Source organism: Accipiter gentilis, chromosome 19 (genome assembly GCF_929443795.1).
Source record: "Accipiter gentilis chromosome 19, bAccGen1.1, whole genome shotgun sequence".
NCBI classification, from domain to species: Eukaryota; Metazoa; Chordata; class Aves; order Accipitriformes; family Accipitridae; genus Astur; species Astur gentilis.
This window is the reverse complement of record NC_064898.1, coordinates 17,126,724-17,141,060: the sequence shown is the minus strand read 5'-3', so window position 1 is coordinate 17,141,060 and position 14,337 is coordinate 17,126,724. Positions and strand designations below refer to the sequence as shown.

At 39.3% G+C, this 14,337-nt stretch overlaps 2 protein-coding genes across 2 annotated transcripts in view; one reads left to right on the top strand and one right to left on the bottom strand.

Annotated features, from left to right (window-relative positions):
* Positions 1–14,337, bottom strand: part of TAF1D (TATA-box binding protein associated factor, RNA polymerase I subunit D) — an 815,997-nt gene that overhangs the window by 756,844 nt on the left and 44,816 nt on the right. The window lies entirely within an intron of this gene.
* The window catches only part of CEP295 (centrosomal protein 295), a 46,646-nt gene that overhangs the window by 3,810 nt on the left and 28,499 nt on the right, over positions 1–14,337 (top strand). Inside the window, 6 exon segments of the mRNA XM_049823606.1 lie at positions 846–970; positions 1,853–1,946; positions 8,896–9,009; positions 10,449–10,589; positions 11,720–11,903; positions 13,652–13,843. Coding sequence (XP_049679563.1) covers positions 846–970; positions 1,853–1,946; positions 8,896–9,009; positions 10,449–10,589; positions 11,720–11,903; positions 13,652–13,843 — 850 coding nt within the window.

Here is a 14,337-nt window from a genome sequence, read left to right as displayed (position 1 = left end):
GGTTAAGAAAATACTTTTCTTTTTCTTCAGTGCTCAAGTGATGTGGAAAGGCTTGATAATGGCTTCAGAGGCCTTTGCCTAGACTGCAAACTGGTGTCACTTCTTAATTCTGCACCTATAAACTATTTTCACTTTCTTCAAAATCGTGTAACTTGTGTAGGCTCTCTCTGAGAGATCATTGAGGTTGTTGGGTAGAAACTTTCCATAGATTTTACTCTGAACCAGGTTTATAGAATTCAGTGGTGCCACAGACTTCTTGCGTGAATTTTGCAGACTAGCTTACTTACTGAATTGGTCGGGCTTTTTAACCCAAGTAAAATAGCATTATACTTTTCCATATTTCAGTGTCTCTAAATCAACTTCTTCGTAAAGTTCTTTCCAGTGCTAGGATGGATGAGTTTGTGGAAAACTGTGGTACCAATGCCATAGGAACACAGAATCATAAAGAAGTGTTTCTGTTGATACACAATCATTGTAATTAGTGACTGAAAGGTAGTAACATGCTTTCTCTGTACAGTTTAGTCAATGTTTGCTAAAATGTGTAAGTATATTTGTATTACCCTCTTTATCAAAGAGATGCAGAGAGAAGCTAAGTTTTCCACATAAATATTTGGTTACATTGGCTGAGGAATGTGGCAAATTTGCTGCCGTTGGTGCTAGAGAAGAAGACAATAAAGAAGATGGCAGAGAAGGAAAAGTTATTAGAGTATTTTTGCTCTAATACAGTAGGAAGTAATTTTGAGCTTGTGTTTTGTACCAGCAGTACTTAATTTGAAATATCACACTGATAGTATGAGAAGTGAGTAAAATTCTGTATTAACTGCTTGCAATATTTTATTGTTAAGGAACCTGACTTAGAAGCTCTGGCAAAGCAAGCAGAGGAAAGGAAACAAAGAGCAGAGAAGAGACATAGGAAAGCCCTGAAAGAACAGAAGTACCAAAAGGAAAAATTACTTCATGAGCAAGCCCGGTATGCAATAGTTACCTAGTTTTCTTAAGCATAGCATGCATTTTACAGTGTCACAAGGTGAAAGGCAAAAATCTTGATGCTTCTTGCTTGGAGCTTTTTTAACATTGAAATTTTATGGGTTAGAGAATTAATGCTTGTGGACAAAGCTTGTGGGTTTTGATAAGAACTGTACTTTTAAAACCAAGACAAAAATGTCAAGTATAGAAGCTGGCCTTATGGACTCTGAATGAGTGGGGGGCCTTTCATCTGTATATTGCTATTTTCAATCTAGATTGTTGGCTGACAGCTATTCAGTGACATATGAAATGAAATGTTCTCAGACCAGTTCCTGATAGAGAGTTACCCACTTGAAAAAAGGACCTATTGCATTTGTTATGGTCTTCCTTCTTAGCAGTGGGGTTTTTTGAGCAGACTGAACCAAACTTGAGCTGGCATGAAAAACGAGCTGTGTACTCTTGAGGATAGTTGTGCTTGAGTAGAGCTGAGATCTATTGATTAAATACTTAGTTTTGTCCACACTTGAGCAATTAAAACATGTTGAAGTGATACTGTGCTTTCTGAAAACCTAAGTGAAAGCAGGGATTTTGCTTTGTTCTTAGAAGCTTGTCATATTACCATTTTTGCATTACTTCAATAAATTAATTTTCTAGTGCTGTCTTCCAGCATAAGTTCTGTTGACTTTTCAGTGTGCTTGCCCATCCCCATCTCCCAAGCATTCAATTTGGGTACATCTGAATCTGTTTATTTTTAGGTTTGCCTTTTATTTTGCACAGTGCTGTCATTGTTGCTTGAATAGTTTTTTCCTTCTCTCTTCTCTTTTGTGTGTGGTCATTCGGTGGGTTTTTGTGTGTGTGTGTTTTGTTTTTGTTTTTTCCCCCCAAGACGAACAAATGCACGTAAACATGCTCTGGAAGTGGAAAGACAAAGAGCAGCCAAAGTTGCAAGCCTGCCACCTCCTCCGCCACGTCCGCTTGAGGTATGTATCCGTGATGTGATAGTGTTCACAATTTACATATAATTTAATGATATATTTATTGGCCTGACTTCTCACAACAGGATATCCAAAATTGTTATTTGCATATTATAAGAGCAGCAGTTCAGCAAAAATCAAGAAGATTAATGAGTTGTATATTAGCAGACTTCTTACTACTAAGCTTTGGTATTTGTTTATTTCTGATCTCGTTACGTGTGGATTTTATTTCTTGTCATCTAAGATTTTTGTGGTTAATGTGTCTTTTAAACTTTATCATGTTCTCATTTTCATTTAATAGCCACAGTGATATTAAACTCTACAATGATTTTTCTCAGCATGTACACGCCACCTCAACCTTCTGTCATAATGATGCAGCAGTAGCATTTTGTTTAGTTCTGTAGTAAAGATAGTTCTACCTTTTTAGCTGTGGGGTTTTTGTTGTTTGTTTTTTTTTCTTTAATTTCTTTACTTCTTGTAGGGAGTACTAAATGTAGGGTAAGCTGTTTAATTTTGGTAGGAAACCAGTACCTAAGACTACTGGGGAGGCAAGTAGATAAAAATCATATTTTTACATTTATCCTGTACCCTTTTGAGGGGGTGACTTTTTATGTCCTTCACGCTGCTTTGATTTCAGAGAAATTCTGCATAGGTATCGAAGTTACTGTAGGATTGCAGATCTGAACTGCAGGAAGAACATTATGTGCATTTTTACTTTGGAGTGACCTTTTAGTAAATTTAATTTAATGGAACTTTATTAACGCCGAGTTTAAGTTGCCTTATGTGTTGTTGTGCCCTTTCAGACCATCAAGTTCAGGGATATTCAGACACTGACAAGAAAAGGAAGGACTAAGGTATACTAGTCCTTCTCAGAGCCAGTGAAGTTATTAAAGCTTTTCCCAGCTACATCCAGCATGTTATGTACAGGTTAGTGTGTTGGATGGTAAAGGTTTGGTACTGATGTATCTGGAAAAACTGAGTAAGGTTTGACCCTCACAGTTTTCAGAATGATTAGAAAAAAGAGTGCCTATATACTTTCATTTGTGTCCCTTAGTGCATTCTCTTCTTCTCTGTAGCTCTCCTCGCTGGCTGCCTGAGGGTTTTTTTATTGGTGGAAGTTGGATATGAGTGAGGATTAAAGCAAGTGTTGTAAGGGAGTGGTAAAGTTTGGGGTTATTCTGGTGAAGTATATGCAATATTGGAATTTAGAATAGGTGGAATAAAGTCCTCTATGGTACAGTTCAGGTAAATTCAAACACTTTCATGCTGCTGTTCTCTTCTACATTGTTTTATGTGACATGTTCCTGGTGTATCTGTTATAGAACAGATGAAGGCTGTATCAGTTAAAACTTTGATTCTTCATTTCCTGGTTTTCAGATGCTTGTGTTGCTCAGTTTGGCATTGTTGGAAAAGCATGAGACACTGCAGCATTGCTTTCTAGTAACTTTTGCAGTTTAGGATGTGTGTTATGTTGCTTTCTATTAAAAAAACAAAGTTTGTAATTGGTAACCCAAAGTCAGCTGCAGTTAGCATGCGTATTTGTAGATGATATAACAGCTAAAAAGACACAGTAACTATATAATAGTTTTCATCTAACAACCTCAGTAATGCATCTCTCTTTCCGTTTTACAAATGCAGAATTTCCTTCTTATTCTTTAGTCTTTTTTTCACCAGGGCAAGCAAGAAGACTTCGTTCAGGTTTCCCCAGGTTCTGGTACAATTGCATTTGCGATTGTATTGGATGACAGGTCTGGGTCAGTACCGTGTTTAAGTATTGCAGAAACATAACTTCCTTTCCTGAAATTCTATGGTTTATTGCATTTCCACCCATGAACAAATGTCCTTTACTCACCTTTTCAGCAAACATGATTTTAGCAGAGTTTGCAAGCATCTGGATTTTCTACAATACATGGGGTTTGTTTCTTTTAAGAAGTTCATGCTCTGATAATGCCAAATTGAATCAACAGTTTTGCAGGCATGTTGGATTTTTGTTGAGGAAAAAGATTGCATTGTTTAAATATAGCACAGCATGTCAGTTTGATCCATATAAAGACTAGCTGACTTCAAGCCTGTTTCCTAGTTTTCATATCTGTATGGATTTTAATCCTTTTGTCATGGGCTGATGTTGCTGGGAGGGCACAGGGGGAAGAATAAAGTTATTTTCTTGGAAAAGTAACTGGGTGCCATATACTGCATGGGGTAAATGCTAAGTAATTGAAATATCAGAGATGATTAGAGCTGTAGTTTATTCCTAGCTCTGTATAGAGGGAGAAAACAAAAGATGTTAACTGTCAATTTCTGGGGCTTTGTCTTGCAAATGCATTACTCAAAAGGAACTGAATTTGAATTGCTTAACTTTTACTCCAAATCCTATGAATTGCAGAAAATTACAAGGTCATCTGCATAAGCTTATTTTCTTGAATCAATTTACATAAAGAGCTTATTAAACATAACTATAATCATAATCTGATGCTCTGTTGCAATAACAATTGAATACAATTTCATAAAATGGAGGATTAATTGCAGAATTACTTAGGAGTATCTTCAGAAAATGTTTCTTATATTCTATTACTGTTACTTTATCCAGTTACAAGATAAGTGGTTTTAATCTAGAGGTACTATCATAATCAAGTTTAATTCTCAGAAGGGTAGCTTTTAGGAATTGAGGCCTTATTTAGTTAGACCAATTGTTAAGTTGATTGAAGTTAAACCGTAAACGTATTTTATTGACAAGTGTCACACAGTTCTTGTGAACTTAATTTTTTTTATATGATCTATCAGATTTTTATGTAATGGAAATACAACCTAAAAGTCATAGAATCATGGAATGGTTTGGGTTGGAAGATCACCTAGTTCCAACCCCGCTGCCATGGGCAGGGACATCTTCCACTACACCAGGTTGCTCAAAGCCCCATCCAACCTGGCCTTGAACTCTGTCAGAGATGGAGCATCCACAGCCTCTCTGGGTGACCTGTTCCAGTGCCTTGCCATCCTCACAGTGAAGAACTTCTTCCTTACATCTAATCTAAATCTACCCTCTTTCAGTTTAAAGCCATTGCCCTTTGTCCTATCACTACGTGCCCTTGTAAAAAGTCCCTCTCTGGCCTTCTCGTAGGCCTCCTTCAGGTACTGGAAGGCTGCTATAAGTTCTCTCCAGAGCCTTCTCTTCTCCAGGCTGAACAACCCCAACTCCCTCAGCCTGTGTTCAGAGGAGAGGTGCTCCAGCCCTCTGATCATCTTTGTGGCCCTGTTCTGGACTCACTCCAACAGGTCCATGTACTTTTGTTGGGACCCCCAGAGCTGAACACAGTATTCCAGGTGGGGTCTCAGGAGAGCAGAGCAGAGGGGCGGAATTGCCTCCCTCAACCTGCTGGCCACAATTCATTTGACACAGCCCAGGATACAGTTGGCTTTCAGGGCTACAAGTGCATGTTTCTGGGTCTTGATGAGCTTTTCGTTAACCAACACCTACAAGTCCTTTTCTGCAGGGCTGCTCTCAATCTGCTTATTTCGTAGCCTGTATTTGTCCTTGGTATTGCCCCAACCCATGTGCATGACCTTGCATTTGGCCTTGTTGAACTTCGTAAGGTTTGCATGAGCCTGCCCCTCAAGCCTGTCACAGTCCCTCTGGATGACATCTCTTCCCTCCAGCGTGTCAACTGCACCGCACAGCTTGGTGTCATTGGCAAACTTGCTGAGGGTGCGCTCAATCCCGCTGTCCATGTTGCCGACAAAGACGTTAAACAGTGTTGGTCCCAATACCAACCCCTGAGCAATGCCACTCATCACTGTTCTGTACTCGGACATCAAGCCATTGACCACAACTCTTTGAGTGTGACCATCCAGCCAATTCTTATCCACTGAGTGGTCCATCCATCAAATCCATGTATCTCCAATTTAGAGACAAGGATGTAGTGTGGGACAGCGTAAAAAGCTTTGCACAAGTCCAGGTAGATGATATATGTTGCTCTTCCCATGTCCACCAATGCTGTAACCCTGTTGTAGAAGGCCACCAAACTTCAGGCAAGATTTGCCCATAGTGAAGCCATGTTGGCTGTCACCAGTCACCTCCTTATTTTCCATGTGCTTAAGTGTAGTTTCCTGGATCATCTGCTCCATGATCTTGGCAGGCACAGAGGTGAGACTGACTGGCCTGTAGTTCCCCAGATCTTCCTTTTTCCCCTTTTTAAAAACAGAGGTTATGTTTCCCCTTTTCCAGTCAGTGGGAACTTCCCTAGATGGCCAGGACTTCTCAAATGTAATGGATAGTGGCTTAGCCACTACATCTGCCAGTTCCCTCAGGACCCAAGGATGCATCTCATCAGGTCCCATGGACTTGTGCACCTTCAGGTTCCTTAGATGGTCTTGAACCTGATCTTCTCCTACAGTGGGCGGTTTTTCATTCTCCCAGTCCCTGCCTTTGCCTTCTGTGACTTGGGCAGTGTGGCTGGAGCACTTGCCTGTGAAGACTGAGGCAAAAAAGACGTTGAGTACCTCAGCCTTCTCCACGTCCTTGGTAACCAGGTCTCCTGTTTCCTTCCAGAGAGGGCCCACATTTTCGCTAGTCTTCCTTTTATCATTCATGTACCTACAGAAGCTTTTATTGTTGCTCTTGACATCCCTGGCCAGAGTTAATTCTATCAGGGCTTTAGCTTTCCTAACCTGATCCCTGGCTGCTCGGTCAATTTCTCTGTATTCCTCCCAGGCTACCTGTCCTTGCTGCCACCCTCTGCAGGCTTCCTTTTTGTGTTTGAGTTTGTCCAGAAGCTCCTTGTTCATTCATGCAGGCCTCCTGACTTCTTATTTGTTGGGATGCATTGCTCCTGAGTTTGGAGGAGGTGATCCTTGAGTATTAAATAGCTTTCTTGGGCCCTTCTTTCCTCCGGAGCTATATCCCATGGTACTCTACCAAGCAGATCCCTGAAGAGGCCAAAGTCTGCTCTCCTCAAGTCCAGCGTGGCAAGCTTGCTGTGCGCCCTCCTTGCTGCCTGAAGGATTTTGAACTCCACTGTTTCATGGTCACTGCAGCCAAGGCTGCCCTTGAGCATCACATTCCCCACCAGCCCACCCTTGGTGGTGAGAACAAGGTCCAGCATAGCACCTCTCTGTTGGCTCCTCCATCACTTGGAGAAGGGAGTTATCATCAGCAAATTATCAGGAACCTCCTGGATTGCTTATGTCCAGCTGGGTTACTGTATTGTTACTATATGTTACTCTGCTCTTCTTGAGTATTCACAATATTTTTAGAGGTTTTTTTTTTTTCTTTTGGGGTTTTTTTTGTTCATTTCGTGATACATTGCTGCTCCAGTTTTGCCAGATTTTAATATAGAATTAGTTACTTTGGCGGGGCGGGGGGAAGGAGGGAGAGTTACAAACCTCTTGATGGAAGTACAGATGAATTCTTAGCTACAGTGGTTCCACCATGAGGTTTAATAATGTTACAAGTATTTCTTTTTTTTCAACCTAAATTGCTTTTTGACATTAATCGGAAAATTGCAGCCTCTCACATGTTCACAGCTTTTGAAGAAAATTCTGGAGATTTGATTGGTTAATTGTAATTATTAATTACTGATTTGTTAGTTTTACATTTTTTAAAATAATTCCGAAGACTGAGGTTTAATTATACATTCTGAAGGTAACACAGTATAGGTCAAGCAGTCAGTATTCTGACTAATGAGGTTTAGGCATGGCACTTGTCTGTTTTCAGAGCTATAATCGGTATCTACAAGCGTTTTGGTTAATGTTGATCTGTTACAATTACTATGATTTATTGATTAAGAAAGTTAGCAATTTTTAAACAGCTTTATGTACAAATAAAAGTGAAATTCTTCATTGCGTGCTTTTATTTGTACATTATGGGTTTTTTTCCTGTTAGAATAACATGCATTTGCTTAAGCACTATAAAATAAGTTACTGAATTTCTGTTGGTAAGGCTAAAACTAGTTGCACGTCATAGGATTTTAATTTAAAGACTTCACTTTCTACAGTCTTTATAAAAAAGCAAGAGATAATCAATACTGAAATTTTGTATGCCTCATCTTACATAGAGGTAAGTTTAAGATATTCCTGAGGCTTAATGCTACTCCTTGTGTATGTGCATTTGTTTACAGTCATGTTAGTTTTAAACCACTCAGGCTATGAAACTTGCTGGTTTAGTTAATGTGGGTAAGAATCCTTTTTTAGGAGAAAGTCTGGGGAAGAGGAAGCTGAGAGAAAATTAATGGAGGAGATGTTAGAAGTACAAAGGCAGGTCCTACAGAATACTGAGTTACCTAACGTAGCTGCCCCACTGAGAACATCAGGCTGAGCCAAAGAAGAGGGAGGGCCTGGTCGCTCAGTGTTTGAACTCTTTCAGACAAGAGTTGAAATGTGGTGTACCCAAAACTTTTCAAAAAAACAAATACAAAAAAATAAATGCTTTGTATTGTATAAATAGACACTTTTCACTGAAGTTATGGAAAATGCTCTGTTATCTGGTCAACTAATAAATTGGACGTAATGGTTCTGAGTTTTGTAAAGAAAGTCTGTACTTGAGAAGTTATTTTGCTGTTAGGTATAATTCTGTTGTGGATCTGTGGCTGCCTTGCTTTGAGGTGACTGTGACAGCTGTTGTAAGTGGGATTTGTGTTACTGCATTAAATTCAAGTGCTTTTAAATTAAGGTAATGCTTTTGAAACATGTTGGCAGAGCTCTCTGATGAATGTTAATTTGTGTGGAGGAGTTTGCCTTAGGCTGTTAGATGCTCTCAGTTGTTAAGTCCTCTAGATCTGCCTTGTGCTGATGTGTTTAATTATTAAGTGTATGTGAAGTTTTAAACAATATTTTCAGGAGAGAATTTGGGGGCGTGGCTTTCTTTTAATACTAATTAAAGTGTACAGATCACTTGTGTCCCGTTTAGTTGCTTTGCTAGTGATACTGTTCTCTGATACACCTGTATTTGTACTTTCCTTCCTAGAATTTTGAAGTGAAAAAGACTCCTGCAGCAAAGCCCTATAGTGCTGACAACTTTTCTGTTACACGTTATCATATTTCTGAGCCTTACGTGGACAGAGAAGTGGATGGAGAGCAGGTGATTAACTCCAAGTGTTTGTGATACATGCTTCCATGTATCTTTCTTTATATTGCATACAGTGTCTGAATATCAGCAATTCAGTTTTCTAGAACTTGTTTAAAAATATGAACTTGTATAGAGCAGCCATTACACAACTTTCTAATTGGAATCTTAGATGGGGAAAATTGTAATGCCTGTTACATGCTCAGTCACTTGCGGGATCACACCTGACAGTCCCACATGAACAGACCTCTGTAAGGAGGTGAGTTCATAAGACTGGTATAATGTTAGGACACCCAAATCTTCTGCTTGGTGGCTTAGTATAAATTAATAGTTGCAGTTGCCCTGCTTTTTTCTCCTCCCCTCTCTTTAGCTATGTATTCCCACTGTTTACCTTGTATTTGTGTTCATCTCTTCATGCAGTCAGCAGTTTCAGCTTGCCAAAATGGCAGAAGTCTCATTTGGGAAAAAGAATGATAAATAGATTTTTGCCAAATGGGAAAGTTTACTCAAGTTTACAGTAGACTCAGACAAGGGCCATAGTCAGATCAGAAGAAGGGGGGGGGACTGGAAAAGTGAGAGATGGAGCAAGAGCTTAGCTTTCAGGATGATTTTTGGATTAAGGTAATGCTATTGAGAAGTGAACCAAACAACAGTTTGGTTTATTGGTGATGTGAGACCACAATCTAAGTTCCTGTTCTGGAGCAGCCTCTTTTAGACTAGAAAAGCTGTCTCAATAAATTTGGTTTTGTGAATATTTTTTTCAGTGCATTCATGAAATTTTCATTCATGAAGTTCTACGTTTTCTTCACATTTGAAGGACTAGGCCTAAACAATAAGACTAAATACTGTAGTTTGCTCAGCTTTGTCATGGAAAATTCCAAAATATTCATCTTTGTAGCCTTGCTTATGTGCAGTGATTTCTTGGGGGTTTTTTACTTATGTATTTTTTTAATTTTCCTGTGTTAGTAAGATCTTTAATATTTAAAAATTGCAGATTGTTTCTGCTTTCCCAAATGAGAATGAAAACGCTTCTGTATTTAATTCTGCCCCCCGTTTAAAAAAACAAACATGAAGATAGAAGTAGTCAATCTGTAATATCGACTGTATTATTCATTTTACCTTTTATTGTAGGAGAAATAACCACTCTGCTATAACAAATAAATCATACAAATGGTTGTCCCTAGTACAGCTTGAAACTAGAACACTTTGACACCTACGCTTATGGAATATGTAAATATGCGCCTTTTTTTTTCCCTTAAAGGTAAAAAAACTAGTTTGGTCCTGCCTGCAACCAAGAATTATAAACCTTCAGGGGTGTTCATATGGCATTGTATGTCTTTTTTTTTTTTTTTTTTAAAGTACCTTTGCTGCAGAATTATTCATTTATTTATTGTTACATATGCTTTAAACTACCACAAAGAACTTCATGGACTAAACTATTGATTGACTGCCAGCCAGATGCTCGGTTAGCTGCTGAAGAAGAAGGGAAACGTTTGGAGGAACTACACAGAGAGGCAGAGAGGGAGAGAAGAGAGCAGCTTCAAAAGGCGCATCTCAGAGGAAGTCATGCCTTGAAGAAGGTGCATTTGGCTCAGGTAGGCAAAGTAGTTGTGCCTGATTTTTAATGTCAAAATGACCAGTGTTAAGGAAGTTGTAGGTAGGTGATCAGTAAAGAAAGGAATTGTAGTTACAGGAGGAAAACTGGTGGACTAAATGGAGTTTTCAGAATGTGTTTAAAAAGCACCAAACTCTGTGCTTATTTTGGCTATCTGGAAGGAGGGAGAATGAAAGAACATCCTTTAATTTTTATCTTTGTTTGACCAGCTGTTAACCAATCTGTAATAATCAAGCTAAACTTTTTTAATAGCTGATGAGCTCTGCTTTTCCACACCAGCTTTAGTTGGGTTGATTATTCTGTGCTTCAGGGGAAAAAAATGAATTTATTTTTAAGGAGGCAACAATATATTTTTTTTATTTTTGGAAAACTTTTCAAAGATTTTACTTTAAGACTGCGGTTCTGTTAGTGTGTAAGTCTGGAAATACTGAAATTGTTTCCATGAAGAAGTAAAAACTGAACTACTGAGAAATGTCTTTGTACCTAGAGGGATACTCTGAACTTTGTTTTACTGTCTGTTACTTTCACAAGAATCTTTGGAGGCTAGAAGTAGCAAAAGCTTCCTGGTTTTTTTAGTTGAGATATGATTGGCCCTGAATGAGTAACCAAACTAAAATGGGGAACTGTGGAAATATTACTGATGCTCCTTAAGTTAACAGAGAGAAAACCCAACCAAACTTCAAATACAGCTTTTTTTTTTTTAAATAGTTTTCATATATAATGGTAGTGTGCCAAGAGTATTTAGTTCATGTCTGAAAAAGTAGCAAGTGCTGAAGTATATACTAATAAAAATAACTTGCCAAAGGAAGTACTCATTTACCTTGTAAAACAGAGATTTAATTCTGTTGAAGAAAGTTGGACTACAGCTGTATAGTCTAATTCTTTATTTAACAATAGATCTTCTAGGTAGTATTGATGACTCTTGGGTTTAAAGGTCAGATACAGCCTTCTCCCAAGGAAGCACTTTCTCCCTGGAATAAAATTTACTTTAAACATTAAGGATTAAAAAAACTTCATGGTAACCAAATTGAAGTATTTTATCAGTCCTGACATATGGCTGTCTGAATGTGAACGCTAAATGATAATGTTATCCCTTCTTTATGTTTGAAGGACAGGGAAAGGCTACTGAAAGAACTTGAGCAAATGCAGAATGTGGATCGGATGCGTAGAAGACAGATTGTAGCGCAGATGCCACCTCAACTTTTTGTGCCTGCATACAAACGCAGGGAAATAAAAGAAGAATGGCAGAGAGAATTGGAGTTTGCATTTGAAGATATGTACAGTGAAGACAGGAGTAAGTAATTTGTTGGGAGGTTGCTGAATCTGATAGCCCAGTAGAGGAGAGGCTGCTGCAGCTGCCTCTTCCCAGTCCAGCCCCAGTAGCAAGGCTGCATGTGTATTCACAGTAGGCACGCACATGAACAGGCTTTCAGTACACACGCGCACAGCTGGCCACACAGGCCAACACAGAAAACACAGCACTCGCGTTAAATGCAAATGGCCTCATCCCGTTCACTGCTCTGGCTGATCAGGATGGAGGCCTTTTAGTGGGATATACATCTGTATACACAGTATGGATCCCTCCAGCAGTTGGTCTTAGACACTCAGTCTACCCAGTAATTCATCCTGCACCCTGTAGCCTTCTAGTTACCTCATATGTCCACATAAGCACTGGTATGCTCAAATATGTGCTATGGATCACTCGGTAAGTCGCTTTAAACACTCACTCTGCCTAGCAGCTGGCCCTCAATCCTTGGTCTCCCCAGTTGCTGGCTCCTGGGCATATGAAACCCCAAGGCCTGCTGCTCCACTTCAGTTGTTGCTGCACAGAACTAGTTGGGTGTGTGAACGTATGCACAGACATGCACATGCTATGGATCCCTGTGGTAACTGACCTTAAATACTTAGTCTATCCAGTAGCTGACCCTGGATCCTCTTGTCTCCAGTTGTCTTTGAGATGCACACACACGTATTGGCAGGTTTCTTAGTTCACTGTGAGACCCCATGGTCTCCCCTGTAGCTGGCTTGGATGCTTGGATCTCCTGACCCCTCCTCTTGCCAGCTTGCAGATCCCCAGGCCTCCCCAGTATCCAGCCCAGTCTTAGGGCTGCTTGATACCTAGCTCCTAAGCCTCTTATTATTCTTGCTGGCTAGTCTGGCTTGCAATGTGCTAGCCACTGCATGCTGATACTCATACCCGCATAATATGCACTCATTCTGGTTTCTGCAGTTGGCAGTGCTCTGGACACAGGTGCCCCTGTGACTTTTGGTCCCCACTCCAGTTGCTGGCCCTTATGTATCCATACACACATGTATGCATACAAAATAGAGGGTTCCTCACCCAGGAAAACAGAAATGGAATTTAGTGAGAAGACAGGGCAGACTGTTGAGCGCAGTGCATGGCCAGACAAGTGTACTGACTGGCCCCTTTTATCCCCTTACTCTTACATTTTTCCTCACACTAGCTCCTCCCCAGACTAATTTGATCCTTTCCTTTCCCTGCCTTTGGTTCCTCCCCTAAACATCTATAATTATACAATCCAAAGATGATCTTCCCGTGTGTCCCACACCCCTTGTAGACAGTCACCCCATCAGTTGGTAAGGTGGTCATGGGAGTCCGGTTGACTAGTCTTACAGAATTTCACACCTGGACCATGTGATCAATCACTATCCTGTGACAGCCTGGTGAGCAGCCAGGTCAGGATGCATCTTTTCCCTGATGAAGTTACTGGGATCCTCCTGTGTGTAATTGTTCCTATGTGCTGCTTTTTGTGTAAAGATGAGCCTTTTATCACATAAACTTTTATTCTGAAAGACAGCATATTCTAGTGGAAAACCCTGTGGAATTTCTGAATTAATAGATGGCTAATGATCTAAACAATTCTGAAGCTTCTATTTTGGAAAGAAAGAATAGTTGGATTAAATCTGTTGTGAAACAAGCTATTGATATTCTTAGGCATTTCTGTGCTGAGTGTGGTCTTGCAATGTTGCTTGCTCTTTGTTCCAATTGGTCGTCTTATGTGGTTGTGTTCTTTTAATTAGAAATGAAAGGAGACCTGATTTTGCAGTTTGAGCCACAACCTTTGCCACCCCCTTCTGATAGATCTCAAGATAATGATCTAGATATCTCTTTGGAGCAAGAATCTGCTTGTAACGCTCAACCAGAATCTGCTTGTGATACTCGAGAAGAATTGGGACAGATGATAGAAGAGGAGGTCCCCAATGAATCAGAAAGTAAAGCTTTTCAATTTGACATTTAACTTAAACTTTTTGGGTTTATAGTAGAAGTGTTTTAATTTATCAAATAAATTAACCAGTATTAACTAAAATGTCTTAAGTACTTAAAATTCTGTAATGCCTGTGAAGTATTTCAGTATCAAGTGGTCTATGATGTTTACCATGGATGATAATATGCTAATGATTATGAATTTAAAAATGATAATGTGACTTATTTTTCTAATATACTTCAGTTTATTAGTATAGTGAGAATAATTTATAATTGTTGTAAGAACTACACTGTTAGTAGCCATAATTATTCCTATATAATTAGTGTAAATTATGGGATGATGCTGGTATGTGAACTTAAATATTTTTCATTTTTGTGCTTTGAAATATTTCAAAGTTAACGTTTGACTTTGTATGGAAGTCTACTTACAGTATGTCCTTTATGTTCAGGTTTGTGATTGAGTTGCTCCATATTACGAGTAAGCTGCAAGAGTTGCATGTGT